This window comes from Corythoichthys intestinalis, chromosome 12, assembly GCF_030265065.1.
Source record: "Corythoichthys intestinalis isolate RoL2023-P3 chromosome 12, ASM3026506v1, whole genome shotgun sequence".
Taxonomy (NCBI): domain Eukaryota; kingdom Metazoa; phylum Chordata; class Actinopteri; order Syngnathiformes; family Syngnathidae; genus Corythoichthys; species Corythoichthys intestinalis.
In genome coordinates, this window is record NC_080406.1 from 33841996 (window position 1) to 33861650 (window position 19655).

Genomic DNA, 19655 nt, shown 5'->3' on the forward strand with positions numbered 1-19655 from the left:
GGCTTTTTTTAAAAATTAAATCGTTTTCTAATTGTATTTAACATTACAGACATAATATGTTACACTCATCCAGAGTCTTTAGTTTGGCTTCAGGTAGGGTTATCAAATTTATCCCGTTAACAGCGGTAATTAATTTAAAAAAAAAAATTATCACATTAAAATATTTAACGCAATTAACGCATGCGCTGCACGACCCACTCACGCATTGTCGCGTTCAATCTGTAATGGCGCCGTTATACCTATATATAGAGCTAAAAGGCAGCGTAAAATGAGTAGTAACTTTTGGCAGCCTTTGGAGCCTTTTTTTAATTGGCTAAAGCCTTACAATCCCTCTCCCTACGGTTAGAAATATCGTGGGAAGCAATGTGGGGAAGAAAGGTAATAATTGATCTTTTTCTTAACACCCTATGATATTTCCCAACGCAGAGAAGATATATCAATTGGTACCACTACGCACAGTCATGGTTGCACTTCCCATCATGCATTTGGGCAGAACAGTTAAATGGCTACAGTATCATTTACTGAAAGCTCAACAAATACACTAGATGGCAATATTTAGTCACAATATACAAAGTCACATTTATCCTTTAAGAATTACAAGTCTTTCTATCTGTGGAGCCCTCTCACAAAAAGAATGTTAATAATGTAAATGCCATCTTGAGGATTTATTGTCATAATAAACAAATACAGTACTTATGTACTGTATGTTGAATGTAGTATATATTCGTCCGAGTTTTTTATTCATTTCTTTCTTAATGCATTGCCAAAATGTATATGATCGGGAAAAATTATCGGGAATGATTGGAATTGAATCGGGAGCAAAAAAAAAAAGCCATCGGATCAGGAAATATCGGGATCGGCAGATACTCAAACTAAAACGATCGGGATCGGACCGAGAGCAAAAAAACATGATCGGAAAAACCCTAATTTGAAGTTTTGTTATACTTGTATTTGTATAAAAAAAAAAAAAATCTGGATTTTATTAGGGAACGACTTTGAATTTTTCTGTTTTGCTGCTCCTGGAAATTCATATATGCCTAAGGGAGGTGCCCGTTTTGGTTTTAGGTCGCTAGCGGCTTTGGTTTTGAAAATTTGAATTTTAAGTTTTGAAAATAGGCCTCCTACGGATTGGTCCCGAGCCCCGTGTCCCGCCAACTGATAGTGAAGTCTATGGATAGTTAGCTCCCCCAGGAATCAGTGATGGCAGAATTTTGTTGAAATTTCTGTTAAAATCAAAACTGTCCATGGAATACGGGGCGGGGTGCAGAATTTCGCATTTTATCTGTAGTTTTTATCCCAGCCGCTATATGGCGTGGTATAATCGCACCTGCCTGCATGTTAAGGAAACAGAAATGGGATTGTTTTTACAGGCGGACATCTGCAGGACTATGTGTTTGCAGGTCAAGTGGTTAGCTTGTACTTGATTTAAAATTTTCCTTCAATATCACTTCTGATTCAAACCCATTGTATGATGAAATATTTTGCACTATATAAATAATGAAAATAAATCTGACCAAGAGTCACAAAGACAGTATTGATGGTTTTCCATTTATAACAACAACGGTTATTTTAGGTTATTATTATTTTTTTTTTTTAACGCCTGTGGAAAAACAGTTTTCAAGTTTTGGAATCACGAGTTGCTCTAGCCTCATTATCATTAGTATTGTTCTTGATTACTGTGAGAACACATAGAAATATTGCTTATTGAGAATAAAACATGCATGATATTTTCGGTAATACGATTGAAACAGTTCTTTGTCACTTCATCTGATATGACTCATTACTGGCAGATACCTGAAATTGACTCAGAATCAAGTGCAAAATATGGGATCAGGGACATTTCTGCTTCTTTTTATTGAAAATATGTTTTGAAATTTCAACAACCTGAATTATTTTCTTTTAATGATATTTGAAACTTTTCTCGTTTATAAGGTTACATCTTCAAGCTTGCACTCTTTATAAAATGTATGAGTCTATAACAAGGTAAAACAGTTTCTGGACTTCGGCAGTTATGACAGACAGAGCCTCTTAACTCATTGTCTCTCATCGACGGCAATAGAAGTCCAATCCATTCGGAATGATTGCTGTCAGCCTGTCCCAGTTCAAATGGATTGGAAGTCTATCGGCGTCAATATGTTAAATCATATTTTTTGTCAGCCCCAAGCTTGTCTACTGCATTTATCAATCATTCCTCCCCGTGACGTCACAGCGCAGTGCCCCTCACTGTGCTCTTCACTGGCTTTGACGCTGAGCTCTAAAGTACAGAGCAAACTAAACGGTTGCCTAAGACCTCATCCATCAGCCAGCTGGCTCCCATGTCTCAGCTCCTCCTCCTCCTCCTCTGAGATTCTGCTTTCAACGTCATAGCATTTAGCCCTCATGTACTCTGATGAACATTTACGCAAATCAATGCGTTTCCAAACCGGCGATTTACAAGACAAGCACATATGTTGAAGAAAATGGACGCTTGAGCATGTTTTAATGATGTGGCAACATAGAGGTGATTTATATCAGGTGATGTACACTGTGAACCTCAAGCGTGAGGCACGTATTTCCAATGATTTATTAGCGTGTGACGCAACAGAAATAAATTGCTGCTGCTGCTGATTTCTTTTGTTCTAAGAGCAAACAAAAAAAAAATGAAACCATTCAACAGGAAGACCAAACTGCTCTAAATGTAGATGTCTGGAATAAATGCGGACATGTCCTATTAAATGCTCCATCAACCTGAGCTAAACAGCTTTTCTGCTGACTTAAATTCTAGTTGGCAGCTCGAGAGGGGTTGTGGAGAGGAAAAACAAAACCCTAAAAATGGTGGTGTGGCTTTTATTAAGCCTGCAGTGACGGCGGGCTCCACCGCGAGCAGCCTTGTCATGCAGGAGTATCACACACAAAACACTAAAAAGTGTGGACATAACTGTCTGGCAAAGATGCCTGTCACTTCGGGCTGTTACAATTAATTGTCCAGGCCTCACATACGTAGGGTAGATCTGTATGCCTTTCAATGCTGGGACAGTTTTAATGTGCCACAAGGGAGTTAGGTCTACTCCCTTTTTGGTTGTTCATTGTGTTTTATATTAAGAAAATGTTGAAGGACAGATGCGTGCTTAAGGGGACGGGCAGAAGGAACATTGCCAACCCCTCCAATTTATTTATTTATTTTTTTAAGTCTGTGTTGATAGTAAATTTTCAATTTTATTTTATATTAGTATTCTTTTTTATTAATTTTTTGAGTTATATTTAATGTATTTTTAAAGCGAAAATAGGGAAAAACAATATTTTTCAAGAAAAAAAAATTAAATTAAAAATAAATCTTTTAAAATATTTTTTTAAAAAGTGCAAAAACAGTAAATATTTTTTAATATTTGTTATCTTGAGTGAAAGCAGACTGATCATAATGATCAATAATTTAAAAATGAATCAAAGCATAGACTTCATAATATATTGACGGGACATGGGGCGATTAGCCGGATGACCGAGTGGAAGCTTCTTGTGAATAAATGCCTAAAATCCTGAATTCTTTATAGATATGGACGTACAGTGGGGAGAACAAGTATTTGATACACTGCCGATTTTGCTGGTTTTCCCACTTGCCAAGCATGTAGAGGTCTGTAATTTGTATCATAAGTTCTCTTCAACTGTGAGGGACGGAATCTAATACAAAAAAACAGAAAATCACGTTGTATGATTTTTAAATAATAAATTTGCATTTGATTGCATGAAATAAGTATTTGATACATCACAAAAATCGAACTTCATATTTGGTACAGAAACCTTTGCTTGCTATTACAGATACCAAACATTTCCTGTAGTCCTTGACAAGGTTTGCACACACTTCAGCAGGGATTTTGGCCCACTCCTCCATGCAGATCTTCAGGTTTCGGGGCTGCTGCCGGGCAACACGGACTTTCAGCTCCTTCCATAGATTTTCTATCGGGTTCAGATCTGTTGACTGGCTAGGCCATTCCAGGACCTTAAGATGCTTCTTACGGAGCCACTCTTTAGTTGCCTTGGCTGTGTGCTTTGGGTCATTGTCATGCTGGAAGACCCAGCCACGACCCATCTTCAGGGCTCTCACTGAAGGAAGGAGGTTGTCAGCCAAGATCTGGCGATACATAGCCCCATCAATCCTCCCCTCACTACGGTGCAGTCGTCCTGTACCGTTGGCAGAGAAGCAGCCCCAAAAAATGATGTTTCCTCCTCCATGTTTCACTGGTGGGATAGTGTTCTTGGGGTTGCACTCATCCTTCTTTTTCCTCCAAACACGACGAGCCGAGTTTAGACCAAAAAGTTCAATTTTGGTCTCATCCGACCACATGACCTTCTCCCATTGCTCCTCTGGATCATCCAGATGGTCGGTGGCAAACTTTAGACGTGTCTGGACATGCACTGGCTTCAGCAGCGGGACCTTGCGTGCACTGTAGGATTTTAATCCATGACGGCATAATGTGTTTCCGATGGTTTTCTTCGAGACTGTGGTTCCAGCTCTCTTCAGGTCATCGACCAGGTCCTGCCGTGCTGATCCCTCACCTTCCTCATGATCAGTGATACCCCACAAGGCGAGATCTTGCATGGAGCCCCAGAACAAGGCAGCTTGACCGTCAACTTGAACTTCTTCCATTTTCTAATAATCGCTCAAACAGTTGTTACCTTCTCACCAAGCTGCTTGCTTATTTTCCTGTAGCCCATCCCAGCCTTGTGCAGGTCTATTATTTTATCCCTGATGTCCTTACACAGCTCTTTGGTCTTGGCCATTGTGGAGAGGTTGGAGTTTGTTTGTTTGAGCATGTGAACAGGTGTCTTTTATACAGGTAACAAGTTCAAACAGGTGCAGTTACTTCCGGTAATGAGTGGAGAACATGAGGGGTTCTTAAAAAAGAACTAAGAGCCGAAATATTTACTAGTTGGTAATGTATCAAATACTTATTTCATGCAGTTAAATACAAATTTATTATTCAAAAATTATACAATGTGATTTTCTGGATTTTTGTATTAGATTCCGTCCCTCACAGTTGAAGAGAACTTATGATACAAATTACAGAGCTATACATGGCTTGCAAGTGGGAAAACCAGCAAAATCGGCAGTGTATCAAATACTTGTTCTCCCCACTGTAAAACAGTCTCGTTCTTGGTTAAAAGCAAAAAAAAAAAAAAAAAAAAGAAAAAAACAGGCAGTTAGCATTTATTTTACGTAAAAATGTCGAATGTGCTGCTGCTCTTTAAGCCACTGTAGCGCCGCCTTATTCCCACAAAGAGCTTTTTACGTTGAAAATTCTTGTTAATAAATGCGTAAATCCCTGAATTCTTTACAGATATGGATGTAACACAATCTCGATTCTTGGTTAAAAGAGCATAGAACTAGGCAGTTAGCATTTATTTTCCGTAAATATGTCGAATGTGCTGCTAGCCTTTAAGCCACTGTAGTGCCGCCTTATCACCACAACGAGCTTTTTACATTGAAAATTTTTGTGAATATATGTTTAAATCCCTGAATTCTTTATAGATATGAACGTAAAACAGTCTCAATTCTTGGTAAAAAGTAAAAAACCAGGCAGTTAGCATTTATTTGACGTAAATATTGCGAATTATGACGCCAGTGCCTGTAGCGGTAAATTTCTCCCATTGATTTTTTTCACAACGTTTCAAAATGCATGCATGGTACGAAAACATAATAATTAGCTTAAATCCTCGAACAAATCATTCCTGAGACAGTCCTTCCTATTTGTATGCGGTACAGCTTTCGTACTTTTTCAACCTAAATCTGGTGTAGGATCGCTGCATGTGTGCGAGAATAACTGCGACTGACTTCGACCGACTGAAGCGGAATGTGGGACAACGGCCCCCTACTTGAAGGCGTGGTGCAGTGTCTGGGGATTGTGTCCCGTCCATATTATGAAGTCTATGATGAAGGTTAAATATTTTCAAAAATCTGCTTTTGCTTTTGAAAACAATGATGCAGTTGAAAATATTGACAGTTCACCTTCTCTCAGTGTATAATTTTTGGTTCCAATGCAATTTTAAAGCTAAAATGATAAGTCCAAAGTATGTAATATTACAGTAAATAGCATGATTTATATATCAACTGATTAGTTGACTAATTTATAATATAATCGGTTATTTATCAACTATCAAAATAATCATTTGTGGCAAAAAATCATGTGTGACTATGAGAAGCTGCCATTCTAAAGCTCACCTGTAATGCATGCAGGGCTATGGGGCCTTCCTCAAATTGTTCCCACTTAGTTGGAAGTGAGCAAAAGTCCATTAGGGGGGAGTCCTACACTGCTGGTCAAAAGTATTGGCACCGCTGCAATTCTGTCAGATAATGCTCAATTTCTCCCAGATAATGATTGCAATTACAAATGCTTTTGTATTAATATCTTCATTTATTTTGCTTGCAATGAAAAAACACAAAAGAGAATGGGAAAAAAAATCATTATCATTTTACCCAAAACTCAAAAAATGGGCCAGACAAAAGTATTGGCACCCTCAGCCTAATACTTGGTAGCACAACCTTTAGACAAAATAACTGCGAACAACCGCTTCAGGTATCCATCAATGAGTTTCTTACAATGCTCTGCTAGAATTTTAGTCCATTCTTCTTTGGCCAACTGCTAGAGGTCTCTGAGATTTGAAGGGTGCCTTCTGCAAACTGCCATTTTCAGATCTCTCCACAGGTGTTCTATGGGATTCAGGTCTGGACTCATTGCTGGCCACCTTAGAAGTCTCTAGTGCTTTCTCTTAAACCATTTTCTAGTGCTTTTTGAAGTATGTTTTGGGTCATTGTCCTGCTGGAAGACCCATGACCTCTGAGGGAGACCCAGCCTTCTCACACTGAGCCCTACATTACACTGCAAAATTTGTTGGTAGTCTTCAGACTTCATAATGCCATGCAGACGGTCAAGCAGTCCAGTGCCAGAGCCAGCAAAGCAACCCCAAAACAGCAGGGAACCTCAGCCATGTTTAACTGTGGCCACAGTGTTCTTTTCTTAAAGGCCTCGTTTTTTTCCCTGTAAACTCTATGTTGATGTTTTTTTTCCTTGTAAACTCTATTTTGATGCCTTTTCCCAAAAAGCTCTACTTTTGTCTTATCTGACCTGAGAACATTCTTCCAAAACGTTTTTGGCTTTCTCAGGTAAGTTTTGGCAAACTCCAGCCTGGCTTTTTTATGTCTCTGGGTCAGAAGTGGGGTCTTCCTGGGTATCCTACAATAGAGTCCCTTTTCATTCAGACGCCGACAGATAGTATGGGTCGACACTGTTGTATCCTCAGACTTCAGGACAGCTTGAACTTCTTTGGATGTTAGTCGAGGTTCTTTATCCACCATCCGCACAATATGTCGTTGAAATCTCAACTTGTCAATTTTTCTTTTCCGTCCACATCTAGGGAGGTTAGCCACAGTGCCTTGGGCTTTACACTTATTGATGACACCGCGCACGTCAGACACAGGAACATTCAGGTCTTTGGAGATGGACATGTATCCTCGAGATTGCCCATGCTTTCTCACAATTTTGCTTCTCATGTCCTCAGACAATTCTTTGGTCGCACAAGTACACAGGACAGAGGTTGAGTCAACTTTAATCCATTTTAACTGGCTGCAAGTGTGATTTAATTATTGCCACCACCTTTTGTGTGCCACAGGTAAGTAATAGGTGCTGTTAATTACACAAATTAGAAAAGCATCACATGATTTTGCAAAGGGTGCCAATACGTTTGTCCGGATCATTTTTGGAGTTTTGTGTAAAATGAAAATGATTTAATTTTTTTTCTCCATTCTCTTTTGTGTTTTTTCATTGCAAGCACAATAAATAAAGCTATTACTACCAAAGCATTTGTAATTGCAATCATTTTCTTTGAGAAATTGAGCATTATCTGACAGAATTGCAGGGGTGCCAATACTTTTGGCCAGCACTGTATGATTCTTTAGAAAGCTGTGGCCGTTTGGATCAAAGTTCACAATTTGAATTTCAAATTGCATGATAAACTAAAATAAGCGCCGACCACGCACTACGGTGGGAAATGAACTCTCTCACAATTCATCATGTCTCATCTGTTTAGTATGCCTGATTATTAGGCCTCACTGGCTGGCTCGTTTATTTTATAGCCTTAACCAGGTAAGGCAGGTGAGAACAGATTCTCAGTGAGAAGAGTCTGAAAAGGTACAGCCCCATTGAATTGGCCAACAAGCTCTGCTTTTGACCACAACATTTCTATTCATTTTTGTCCATGTGTCCTTCATGAAAATGTTAGTGTGGCTCAAAAGTGTTTTATTTTTTTGCCTGAATAGATCCTATTGCAATAAGGTAAACTTCCAGTTTCAACTCAAAATCATGTGCATTGACTTCATTTTTCTCACCCAAATAAAATGTAAATACTTATTTAATACTTATATTTATGCAGTACTCAAATGTACTCAATGAAAAAAAATATCAAAAGATTCATTTCTGGCCCTCTGTTTTTTAATTAAAATGATTTATATGCCTTTAAAAATATAGGAATATAAAAAAATGAAGAAAATATTGACTATTAAGGGCTCACAAGGCTCACGAATAAAGATTTGTTCACTTTTTAGATAAACGATGTCTCTAAATGATTAATTGACTATCAAAATAGTTGTCGATAAATTTGATAATCGATTACTCGACTGATTGTGGCTGCCCTACTAGGTGGACATATTGGCCATCCAAATGAAACCAAAACTATGATATGAGCCATGACAAAGATACATTTGCAGCAAACTAATGCTCATTTTAACTCATTCGCTACCATTGACGGCGAAAAACATCCAAACCATTTGAACTGGGAGAGGGACATGTATCGTCCTCAATGGCTACCAGTGAGTTAAATACAGTAGGAATTCCTAATTAAAAGCATAAAAATGCACTTAACTCATTATAACTGCAAACCACATGTATTAACTTACGTAAATGTTACCTGAACTGCACCAGCTTCTGCATCCGCCCCCACTCTTATCTAGTACTTCACCACATTATTTCCGCATTACTCTCCTCAATGAGCAACCATAGCACCTCATAAATATTTTTTTACTAATTGTTATTTCTGTATAAAATGAGGCCGGCATTCAGGCATTATCAGCATCAGCATCAGCAGCGTCAGACTCACCCTGACAGCTTTGGCATCTTCACAAAGCTGAACACATCCATGTGTGCCGCAGGTCTCCGTCAAGGCAACAAATGTGCCAAACGCTTCACTCGTGCTCCATCGTCCTTACACCGTCTTTGACAGCGGAGGAATAAATAATTGAGGACCACACGCCAAAAAAAGTGGAGCTTCCACAAGTCAGGTGGAGAGATTATTCCTGTTGTCTGGGCTTCTGCATGGCTGAGTGATTGCTGTATCCTCGCCTCGCAAATCCACTACAGCGCATGGAAAAGGCTCTGGCAGTGTGTGTGGAGCTTCCCCCCGCTGTTTGCATCCTTCAAAGCATGCCTGCGTTAAGCCACCTTCATTTAATTTCCATCGCGGTGGAATTATGTGCGGGAGCCACGCAGAAACAACAGCTTTGGAGAGAAGCAGAGAGAGAAAGAACGAGAGAGAGGATGGAAGGGAGGGAGGGAGAGAACGAGGGAGGTACAGGGATGTGTGAATGTGAAAGGGTGTGCATAGGAGTCACAAGAATTCCATCTAAAAGACGCAGTAGAAGTCCCTAAAGGCTGGTGTCATCAATCAGTTGTGCAGCCACGAATGAGGGACGCAATATATTGTTGTTGGAAAAAGCAACAGCTGGAGCGCGAGCATGGACCTAATAGAGCCCCCCGACTCACAGAACAAACCACCCCCTACTTCTCCAACTGAGCTCACAGCTGCACATGATAACTAGAGTTTGCATTTATGAGTTTGACCTTTCAAAACTGTTAAAGGGATAGGCCATCTTTATCATGTGCATCTCAGCAGACATAATCCTGTTTAATGAATTGAAAAAACTCAAAAGAATGTCTAATAGTGAAAAAAATAACTTAAATAAAAGCCAGTATTTCCAGGAAGTAGCCGCCCAAAACGTAGGCAGGCCTTTTATCAATACTGGTACTAGAGCAGGGCGGTTTACCGAAAATTTACCGTTCCGGAGATGGTTCTCAATGACCGACGTAATTTTCACCATGTCGGTAAATTCGTTTTTTTAAAAAATTAAACAATAAAGTCTTTTCAGCATGCTTTAACTAAGCCTGTCGCAATATGCAATAATTCCATTTATCGCATGGTAAATGAAAATGAAGGCGGTAACTTTTTGGCTGCGATTTATCGCCTCATGTGTGTGCGCGCAGCAGATGTGCGGCGGATGTGCTGTTAAAAGTTCGGCTTCCTTGTTACCAACAGCGCAATATGCTGTGATGAGGATTTACTCTGTTTTATTGACTTCTGGGTTCGTTTTACACATTTAAAATTATCCTAAGGCTGCGTTCGTATTACAGGTCTTAATGCATGAATCCGATTTTTTAGTGTTTTTTCAACTCGAGTGAGGCACTAACTTGACGGTCTGAATGTGACAAGTCGCATAGAACTGGACCTTATCAAATCCGATCTGGGTCACTTTCGTATGTGGTCTAAATCCGATCTGGGCCACATTTTTCCAGAATGTGGCTGGCGGTCTGAACTTTCAAGTCTCCCGAATCCGAATTCATGTAGCAATGACATCAGCAAAGCGAAAGCGCAGGCAGGACGGGAGCATTGTAGCTGTGCATTAGCTTCTAGCTTGAGCTCTGCTTTTATGCACGAAGCGGGCTTGCAGACGGTCATGAAAAAAATAAATGAAGAAAAGGATAAGCCTGACAATTTTCGATTTTAATTCTATGCGCCGAATGAGCAATATTTCAGTATTGCTTACATGGCCGAGACAGGGCAAATTGACACACCCACGTCATGTCACGCACACAAGTCAAGGCTTATGTGCGTGCGTGTATGCGTTCAATCAGTCCATATAAACTTTGAGTAAAGGACAAAACGGGGATTATTATGATATTAATGTCTGTTATTGGTGTCATCTTTTTGGAAATCAAAATATGATCACCCTGGAATGACATACAGCTAGCATGTGTAATTTGTTTTGATGCTTCTGCGCATGCGGTCACTTTGCTGAGCGCATCTCGGACTGCGAATTAGTGCGTATGCATGATATTTGAATGGGCTCCATGGACAAAGGCAGTCTGAACGGGCATGCCAAAAAAACAGACATGACAAAAAAATATAGATTTGTGCATTAAGACCTGCAGTATGAACCTAACCTAAGTGAAGCCAAATTTTTGTTACTGCTATGGTAAATGGGGTTATACTTATATAGCGCTTTTCCACCTTTCAAGGCGCTCAAAGCGCTTTACACTATCTCGCCATCTACCTACTGGTGACGCAGCACTAGGGGCAACGTGGGGTTCAGTATCTTGCTCAAGGACACTTAGACGAGTTCATCAGGGCAGAGAATTGAACCCACAACCTCTGGTTTGGGGGACAACTACTCTACCACTGAGCCACGCCACCCCGACTACTACTTAATTAATCTATTTTTCTTATTGTTTTTAGTTGGGATTTCTTAAAAAGTATTTTTGAATTTAAGAGTAAACGTTAATTGCGTTTAAATGGGTGTACTTAGTATTATTACGGTAATATATACTGTATTCTTACTGTGTCATTGTAAATTGGTTTTAAAAAATTGGGGGGGGGGGGGGGGGGCGCGCAATAATATCGCATATCGCAATAATTTATGAGAGAATTTATCGCCCACTAAAAATTTGTTATCGCGACAGGCCTAGCTTTAACTATGTGTTGTTCGGCTATGCTCATTCCCCTTTAAGAAGGTTCAGCCCATGCGCTTTCGGGTGAAGTCACGTGGCTATCAGGAAAGACAAACTGAAGCATGTTGCTATCAACCGGTGTGCTAACGCTACAACGTGATGGAATTGGATAATAGTGAAACGGTTACCGGTAGCTAGGCCACAGGCATTTCGAGTATAGCATTAGTCGACGCTCATAGTCTGGTGTTGGGGCCAAGAAAGAACTCAACATTGGTTGTATTTTGGATTCGAAAAGGACGACGAACCACGGAGCACTAAATCAGTTTCACGGTCCATTTCAAAGACAGCAAGTGGGAGATGCGCACCCCGGCTGCTGGATACATCCTATTTCTTGGACGACCACACGATTGAAATGATTGCTCAGGCCCGGAAACAAATGCTCTCTGCGTAGGACGTGAGCCATGAACACCGACAGCAGCTCTAACGTTGTCGAAGCGGCTGAACTCAATGAGTTGATGGGGGAGCGGTGCTTTTTGCATGGACTGCACTTAGCAATATGTATGTCGCGTTATTTTGTATCTACAGTGGTATGGAAAAGTATCTGAACCTTTTGGAACTTCTCACATTTCTGCATAAAATCACCATCAAATGTAATCTGATCTTTGTCAAAATCACACAGATGTAGAAACAGTGTCTGCTTTAACTAAAACCACCCAAACATTTATAGTTTTCGTTTTTTAATCTGGATAGCATGTAAACAATGACAGAAGGGGGGAAATAAGTAACTAAACCCTCCATCTCTAAAAGTCTGGATGTTAATCAATCGACAGTTAGAGAAGTTGTCTACAAACGGAGAGAGTTTGGCACTGTTGCTTCTGTCCCAAGGAGTGGCCGTCCACCAAAGATGATGCCAAGAGTTCAGCGCAGAATACTCAGAGAGGTAAAAAAAAAAAGTACCCTGTAGTGTCTGCTAAAGACTTACAGAAATCATTGGCACAGTCCAATAGACCTCTGTGGACACATCAACTATATGTAAAACTATGGCCAAGAATGGGGTCCATGGGAGGACTCCATGGATGAAGCCACTGCTGTCTCAAAAAAAAAGTTGCTCGTTTAATGTTCGCTAAAAGGCACTTGGACACTCCACAGAAATTTTGGCAAAATTTTTTGTGGACTGATGAAACCAAAGTTGAATTGTTTGGGAGTAACACTTAATGTCATGTGTGAAGGAAAAATGGAACAGCTCACCAACATCAACACCTCATCCCCACCATGAAGCATAGTGGAGGGAGAATCATGATTTGGGGCTGTTTCTCTGTCTCAGAGCCTGGACAACTTGCAATCATTAATAGAAGAATGAATTCAAAAGTTTATCAGGATGTTTTGCAGGAAAAGCTGAGGCTGTCTGTCAGACAGCTGAAGCTAAAAAGAGGATGGATGCTGCAACAAGACAATGATCCAACACACAGAAGTAAATCAACTTCAGAAAGAACAAAATACACGTTCTGGAGTGGCCAAGTCCAGACTTGAACCCCATTGAAATGCTGTGGCATGACCTACAGACAGCGATTCATGCCAGACATCCCAGGAATCTGACTGAACTACAGCAGTTTTGTAGAGAAGAACGGGCCAAGATTAGTTCTGATCGATGTGCCAGACTGATCTGCAGCTACAGGAAGCGTTTTGTTGAAGTTTGTGCTGCCAAAGGGGGTGCCACAAAACATTAAATGTGATGGTTCACTTACTCATTTTCCCCCTTTGGTCATTGTTTGCATATTATCCTCAATAAAATATGAAAATATATAAACGTTTGGGTGGTTTTAGTTAAAGTTAAAGAAGACACTGTTTTTTCATCGGTGTGATTTTGACAAAGATCAGATCACATTTGATGGTGATTTTATGCAGAAATGTGAGAAATTCCGAAAGGTTCAGATACTTTTTCATACCACTGTATTATGTATTTTCATGCAAAATATGTGTAATAATAACACTAAACTGTTTTGATGGATTGTTAAAAATCTGCCAAGGTAGTTTGTTTGGATCTGCATTTACATATAGCCGATCAGACGGGACACGGCTGATCACCAAGATTGATCTGGATTTTTTTTTTTTTTTTTTTCGATCTTAAAATCGCCTATGCCTATCCATTATTACATGCACCTGTGCTCGAGTCTATCAGTGTGTTTATGTGCGTGGGTATAGCTGACATCAAAAAAGGGGCTGGACTCATTTTTGTGTTTTTGCCTTATTTTCTCTTTTTTAGAGGTCTAGGAAATTTGGCATTTGCATACTTCACTATTTTTGGTAACCATCTTTCACATAAAGGTCATCTATACTAGGTGTAATATATGTAAATGTCAACTACGGGTGCACACACGGCTGGACTCAAATGCACGAGATGCGAGAGATTGGCAATGTCCTATAAATGTTTTATTCCAAAAACAAATCCCAAGAGTAATATTTCAGGAGTAGGGCTAATAGCAAAGAGTTGTAGCTGACTAAATGAACACAAAGTAACAGAGGAACCCACCAAAATAAAACAGGATAGGAAAGAACTAAATCAAAGCCGCTGACGGCGGCTTGAAACGGTAAAAACACGCATTGACGTCTATCACTGACACTTGCAGCCAGTAAGTTTAGTATCACTGTACAGGTAGTCCCCGGGTGACGACGTACTCGACTGACGCAATTTCGACTTTACGACGCTGGAGTCTCATCCGCCATTTTGTCTCCTGTCATGTTTTTCAGGGAGGTTGCATAAACAGTACTTTATTGTACCTCACCGTATATTTTTTTTACTTTATTACTACTTTATACTACTTTATTTGTTTACTCACTAAATGTGAAGTTATTCAGCTTTACAGACAGCAAACAAGGCATTTGTGCTTTTGGAAGCTTTTTACTTCCTTCACTTTTGACAATTTATAAAGCTGTAACACACATAGGTACACTTATGTTCAAAGGGGCATGCATTTCAACAATAAAATACTTGACACAAAACAATTGGTGATCAAACGTCCATCTAGTCTGATCAATATGTAAATTTAGTAGATTAAATTGGCCTAATTTGCCAAACAAACGTCTGCTAGCTTAAATGCTATGAATGCTAACGTATTTACAAATCTCATAGCAAATCGCTCAAAAATAACTCCACAAACTGTAGCTCTAAACTTAATTACAAATGCATACACAAACATATATTAGCTGAAACACCTCAGTCTGATGTGGGCCAAACCAGTGCACTCCTATCCTTTATCCATGTCAGACGTCTGAGTCGGCTCTCAGTTATATGAGGTGAGAGTCCAGCCAGACCCAACACTGCTACCACAGAGCCCTGTATCCTTTATCATTAAACAAAATAGAACATTTTGGAATTTTTTGGATCGTTATTTTGAGATTTAGGGGTATTAAAGGGTTTATTCTGACTCTGTTATTATTCTCAGTTATATGAGGCGAGAGTCCAGCCAGACCCAACACTGCTACCAGAGAGCCCTGTATCCTTTATCATTAAACAAAATACAACATTTAGGATTTTTTTGATAGTTATTTTGAGATTTAGGGGTATTAAAGGGTTTATTCCGACTTGCGCGGAAATTTGGGTTACTTCGCCAGCGTAGGAACGGACTTGTTCGTAACCTGGGACTAAAGGCAAAGGCACATTTTTTTATATGGCACAATTCACAAGGCAACTCAAGATGCTTTATATCACATTAAAGATCATAAAAATAACATTAAATCAATAGAGCGTAAAAACAAATACAATCGAAACAGGAAATGAAATTATACAATCGAAACAGGAAATAAAATTATTCGTAAAAATCGCATTTAATCACGAATAGAATAAACAAACAAAAAAATAATGATACTACTACTACTGATAATAATTGAAATCAGCAATGGAGATAAAGCACAAGAGGAATCGAAAGCAAATAGATTGAAATATATAAACAGTTATGGATATGCAGTGCTATACAGTTACTAACAGTTTGAGCATACTTCAGACCTTCAGGTAACTTGTTCCAGAGGTGAGGAGCATAATAACTAAATGCTGCCTCACCCTGCTTGGTTCTGGTTCTTGGAACATACAGGAAACCAGTTCCAGATTCAATTCAATTCAATTTAATTTTATTTGTATAGCCCTGGATCACAACAAGGTTGTCTCAAAGGGCTTTGATGACCTAAGGGGTCCAGATGTTTCATAGGAATCTAACAAATCAAGCATGTATTTTGGTCCAAGGCCGTTAAGTGTTTTGTAGACGAGCAGTAGTATTTTATAGTCTATCCTTTGACTCACTGGAAGCCAGTGTAACGATTTCAAAACTGGTGTAATGTGGTCCAGTTTCCTTGTATTTGTGAGGACTCTGGCTGCAGCATTCTGTACTAATTGGAGCTTCCAGACTGATTTTTATCAAGACCTGTAAATATACCGTTCCAATAGTCCAATCTGCTGAAAATGAATGCATGCATAAGTTTTTCCTGTACATGTATTTTAAAATGCGATATGCATTTACTGTTAACTTGCATTCTTAAAAACTAGTTGGTGACACTTGTCCACACAAGCAAACTCCAAAATGGAAAATGCTGAGCTCAGAACCCTGAATCTCAGATGTGCTATTAGTCCACCATACTACAATTATGTATAACAAATTTAGTCCTTTCAAAATAGCAATACCCACTGAGATCAACCCAGAGCTAAAATTGTCAACATCATAAAACCTTTAACATTCCAAACCATCGTGTAAGTATAAATTCCATTTTAAAAAAGCAACTCATAACATAGAGAAAAGTCTCTTAATCATTCATTACCAGCTCTTCGTTATAATTTCTGCCACGACTAATTTACTCCGTTTTAAACTGCCAGTTTTGAAGCTGCAGTCTACTGTACGTATGCTCAGCTTTAGGAATTTGTGAGTTGATGCTGGACTGCACTTTGATTTAACAGTTCTTAACAGTTCTCTGTGATCTCCATAATTTGGTTGACACTTGACTTTCTTATTTGCTTTGTCTTCAGGGGCTAAAGCCTGGCATGCACATTCTATATATTTTGCTGCAGAAGAACAAATGCTAATGCTAAAAACAACGTCCAACCTAGTATCCAAAGAGCACTCATTAAATCTTGACGCCACATGATGAATCGTTGCATGTCTGTTATTTCAAAGAGAAAAATGAACCCTTACAAATCAAACCCAACGAATGGACACCTCTCTCAAAGCCCATCAAGAGCCAATTAGCCTCATCTGTGATCTTAGTCAGTCCGATATTTCTTCATGTGCTTCTGACATTTTTCGGGGAGGATGAAAGCAGCATCGCTGCTAAAAAAGCACACACTCTGCCAGTGAGCGCTAACATCTACTGAGAACATCTGCCCCGCTGTGTCCAGCTAATTAATTTGGGCAAATACATTTACTTATGATTAAAAGAAGTTTCCTACGGTGTACGGGTACGACATAACACGAAAAAAAACACTAGAAACATTGAAATACACTATAAACTCACCATAAAATCTATTAACTCTTTTTGTTTTCTTTTCTTTTTCCAGCGTTGACGGTGATTGATGAAGCAGGGTTGCTTTAAAAATGAACTGTTTTTCATTGACCACACAGTTACTTTGGGATGTTACTACTTACAACGCAAAACTAAGGAAACAGATTAACAACCTTCCTACTGTTCCAACGGCTTTAATGTTGTTTCACAAATTGCCATAATGGGTGCCAATGACAGCAATAGACGCCCATTCCATTTTGGCAGGGAGTTCAAATGGATTTGACATTTATCACTGTCAGTGGCAGTGAATGTGTTATAAAAATGTTCAAGGTAGGCATGTGCAATTTATTGTTTGAACATCGCTGTCACAATGTGCGCATGCGCAATAGTCTCATCGCACGACGTGCGATTGTTTTTTTAAGTTTTAAATTTTAGCTTTGGTTAAACAGTATTATATGAATCCGAGAAATGTCCCGATCAAATGTTTTCGCACCTGAGTCCGAGTCACCTGAATCTGCCGATGCAGTCTCGATCCGAAATTTTTTTTGTTTTTTTTTTGCTTTGATGTTCACGCTGCCGAGAACATTCTCTCACTTCCACAACGAATATTGCCACAGCACACGTCAGACTGTGCACCAAGCTTAACGATGATTAACACATTTGTGCCTTTGATCGTAGAGCCAGATCAAAGATACAAACCTGTCAATCATTGTTAACTTAAGTACCAAACGCCAGCTGCACTGGTGACTGGTGAAGAAAAACAGTTTGGCCGCACTGCTTAGCAGGAGGGAGGGTGAGAGGCTGTACGAAGTATGTATGAAGCAGAAAAACAATTTCTTTAAATTAAAAACCCGATCCTTTTCACCTGATTCTGATCCTCTAAAAAAATGGCGTCATCGGCCCGATTTCCGATCATGTGATCGAATCGGGACATTTCTAATGAATGCGATGTGGTCATTAAGATCCACCGTAGTCTCCCCAAACAGAGCTATTCAAGTCATCTGATGAAAATTCTTCTAGTTTTAATATCGAAATATACATCACAATATATCACAAACCACCAAAAAGTCGCAATGTCTGTTTTTTCCAATTTTCCCCGTTCAGCCCTAGTTCAAGGTAGAAAACTTACCGATAAACGCAACATTTGTCCAAGATATCTTGATGAGATTTGCTTTAACATGGCAAGATGCACCGCAAATTTTTTTGTACTGAAATGATCTCACAAGCTAATCAAGCTTAACAAGCTTTACGTTTTGCATAAAAGAAAACAAAAAAAAAGAAAACGATTGTTGAATTGGTACCATATTCGAACAGTAGAATAAGACTGAATATAATAGAAATATAAATGAAAATATAAATATAAATAGTATGTATGTGTATGGATGGCGTATGTATTTGTATGGATGTGTGTATGTGTGTGCTGTTTTCCTGGGCCCCTACTAAAAGCTTTAAATAGCTTATTCAGAATGAAACTGAAACTAAATATATTATACTATACACTATAGACTATATACTTATAGTCCAATATATATATATATATATATATATATATATATATATATATATATATATATATATATAATAGTTTGGCAGAGGGTGCATCTTAAACTCTAGAGTGACTTATTTGTGATTATTTACGGTCGGATCGGGCCGACTTCTCTGTCTTCTCTTCTCTCTCTTCTCTCTATATTTATTTTTTAAAAATAAATATATATTCATATGTTTATACTAAAACGATGTATGGATGTTAAATAAAAAAAAAAAATTTGGATAAAACAAAGAAGGTGCTGTGCATGCCTGCACACGTGAATGCAGTGGCCTCGGTCTCAAACTAAAAACAAAGTAAAGACAGGGCAATTGAAAAATTGAAAAGCAAACAACTGTGGTAAGAGTGGGATATGGAAAGGATTCAAATTGATTGTTGAAGGTGCTATACGGAAAACTGTGTCGGCTTCGCTGAATGTAAACGAATGTGGCGCTTTGGTCTCATACGAGAAATATATTTAACCAAATTTTTCACCGTTATTTCGTCGTGTAAATGAATTTATAATGATCAACAAAATATGTAGACTATTTAAACATTGAGAAAACTTTTTTTCTGCCAAATCACTATCCGCCTGTTAGAACAGACACGCAAATAGAAAGTATATACCAACATTTTTATTGAATATCCATCTTACAGTGTTGTTTAACTGGAAGAATTCGTTAAAAAAGACAGGCTTTAATTTGTTATCATTATGCTTATATGCACCGGCATCATCACGAACATGATCACACAAAACACAACCACGCATTGCATCCCCGCATTTCCTCTTTCTCCTGAGTCCTCACAAATAAGTGATTTAAAATTTCGTTTTTTTTTTCGGGCTCGTGCCTACAAATAAAACATAAATCGGGCTCGGGCCGCATCGGGCTTTAACTCAATTG

General features: G+C 38.9%; 1 protein-coding gene across 3 annotated transcripts in view; it reads right to left on the reverse strand.

Moving 5' to 3' along the window:
- The window catches only part of frmpd4 (FERM and PDZ domain containing 4), a 98240-nt gene that overhangs the window by 56142 nt on the left and 22443 nt on the right, over positions 1-19655 (reverse strand). The window contains exon 1 of one of the 3 annotated variants that reach the window (XM_057851792.1): positions 9124-9733. The exons of the other annotated variants lie outside the window; for them this stretch is intronic. Coding sequence (XP_057707775.1) covers positions 9124-9164 — 41 coding nt within the window. The 5' untranslated portion in view covers positions 9165-9733. Of the gene's footprint in view, positions 1-9123; positions 9734-19655 lie in introns of those variants that run through there. 3 annotated transcript variants of the gene reach the window in all.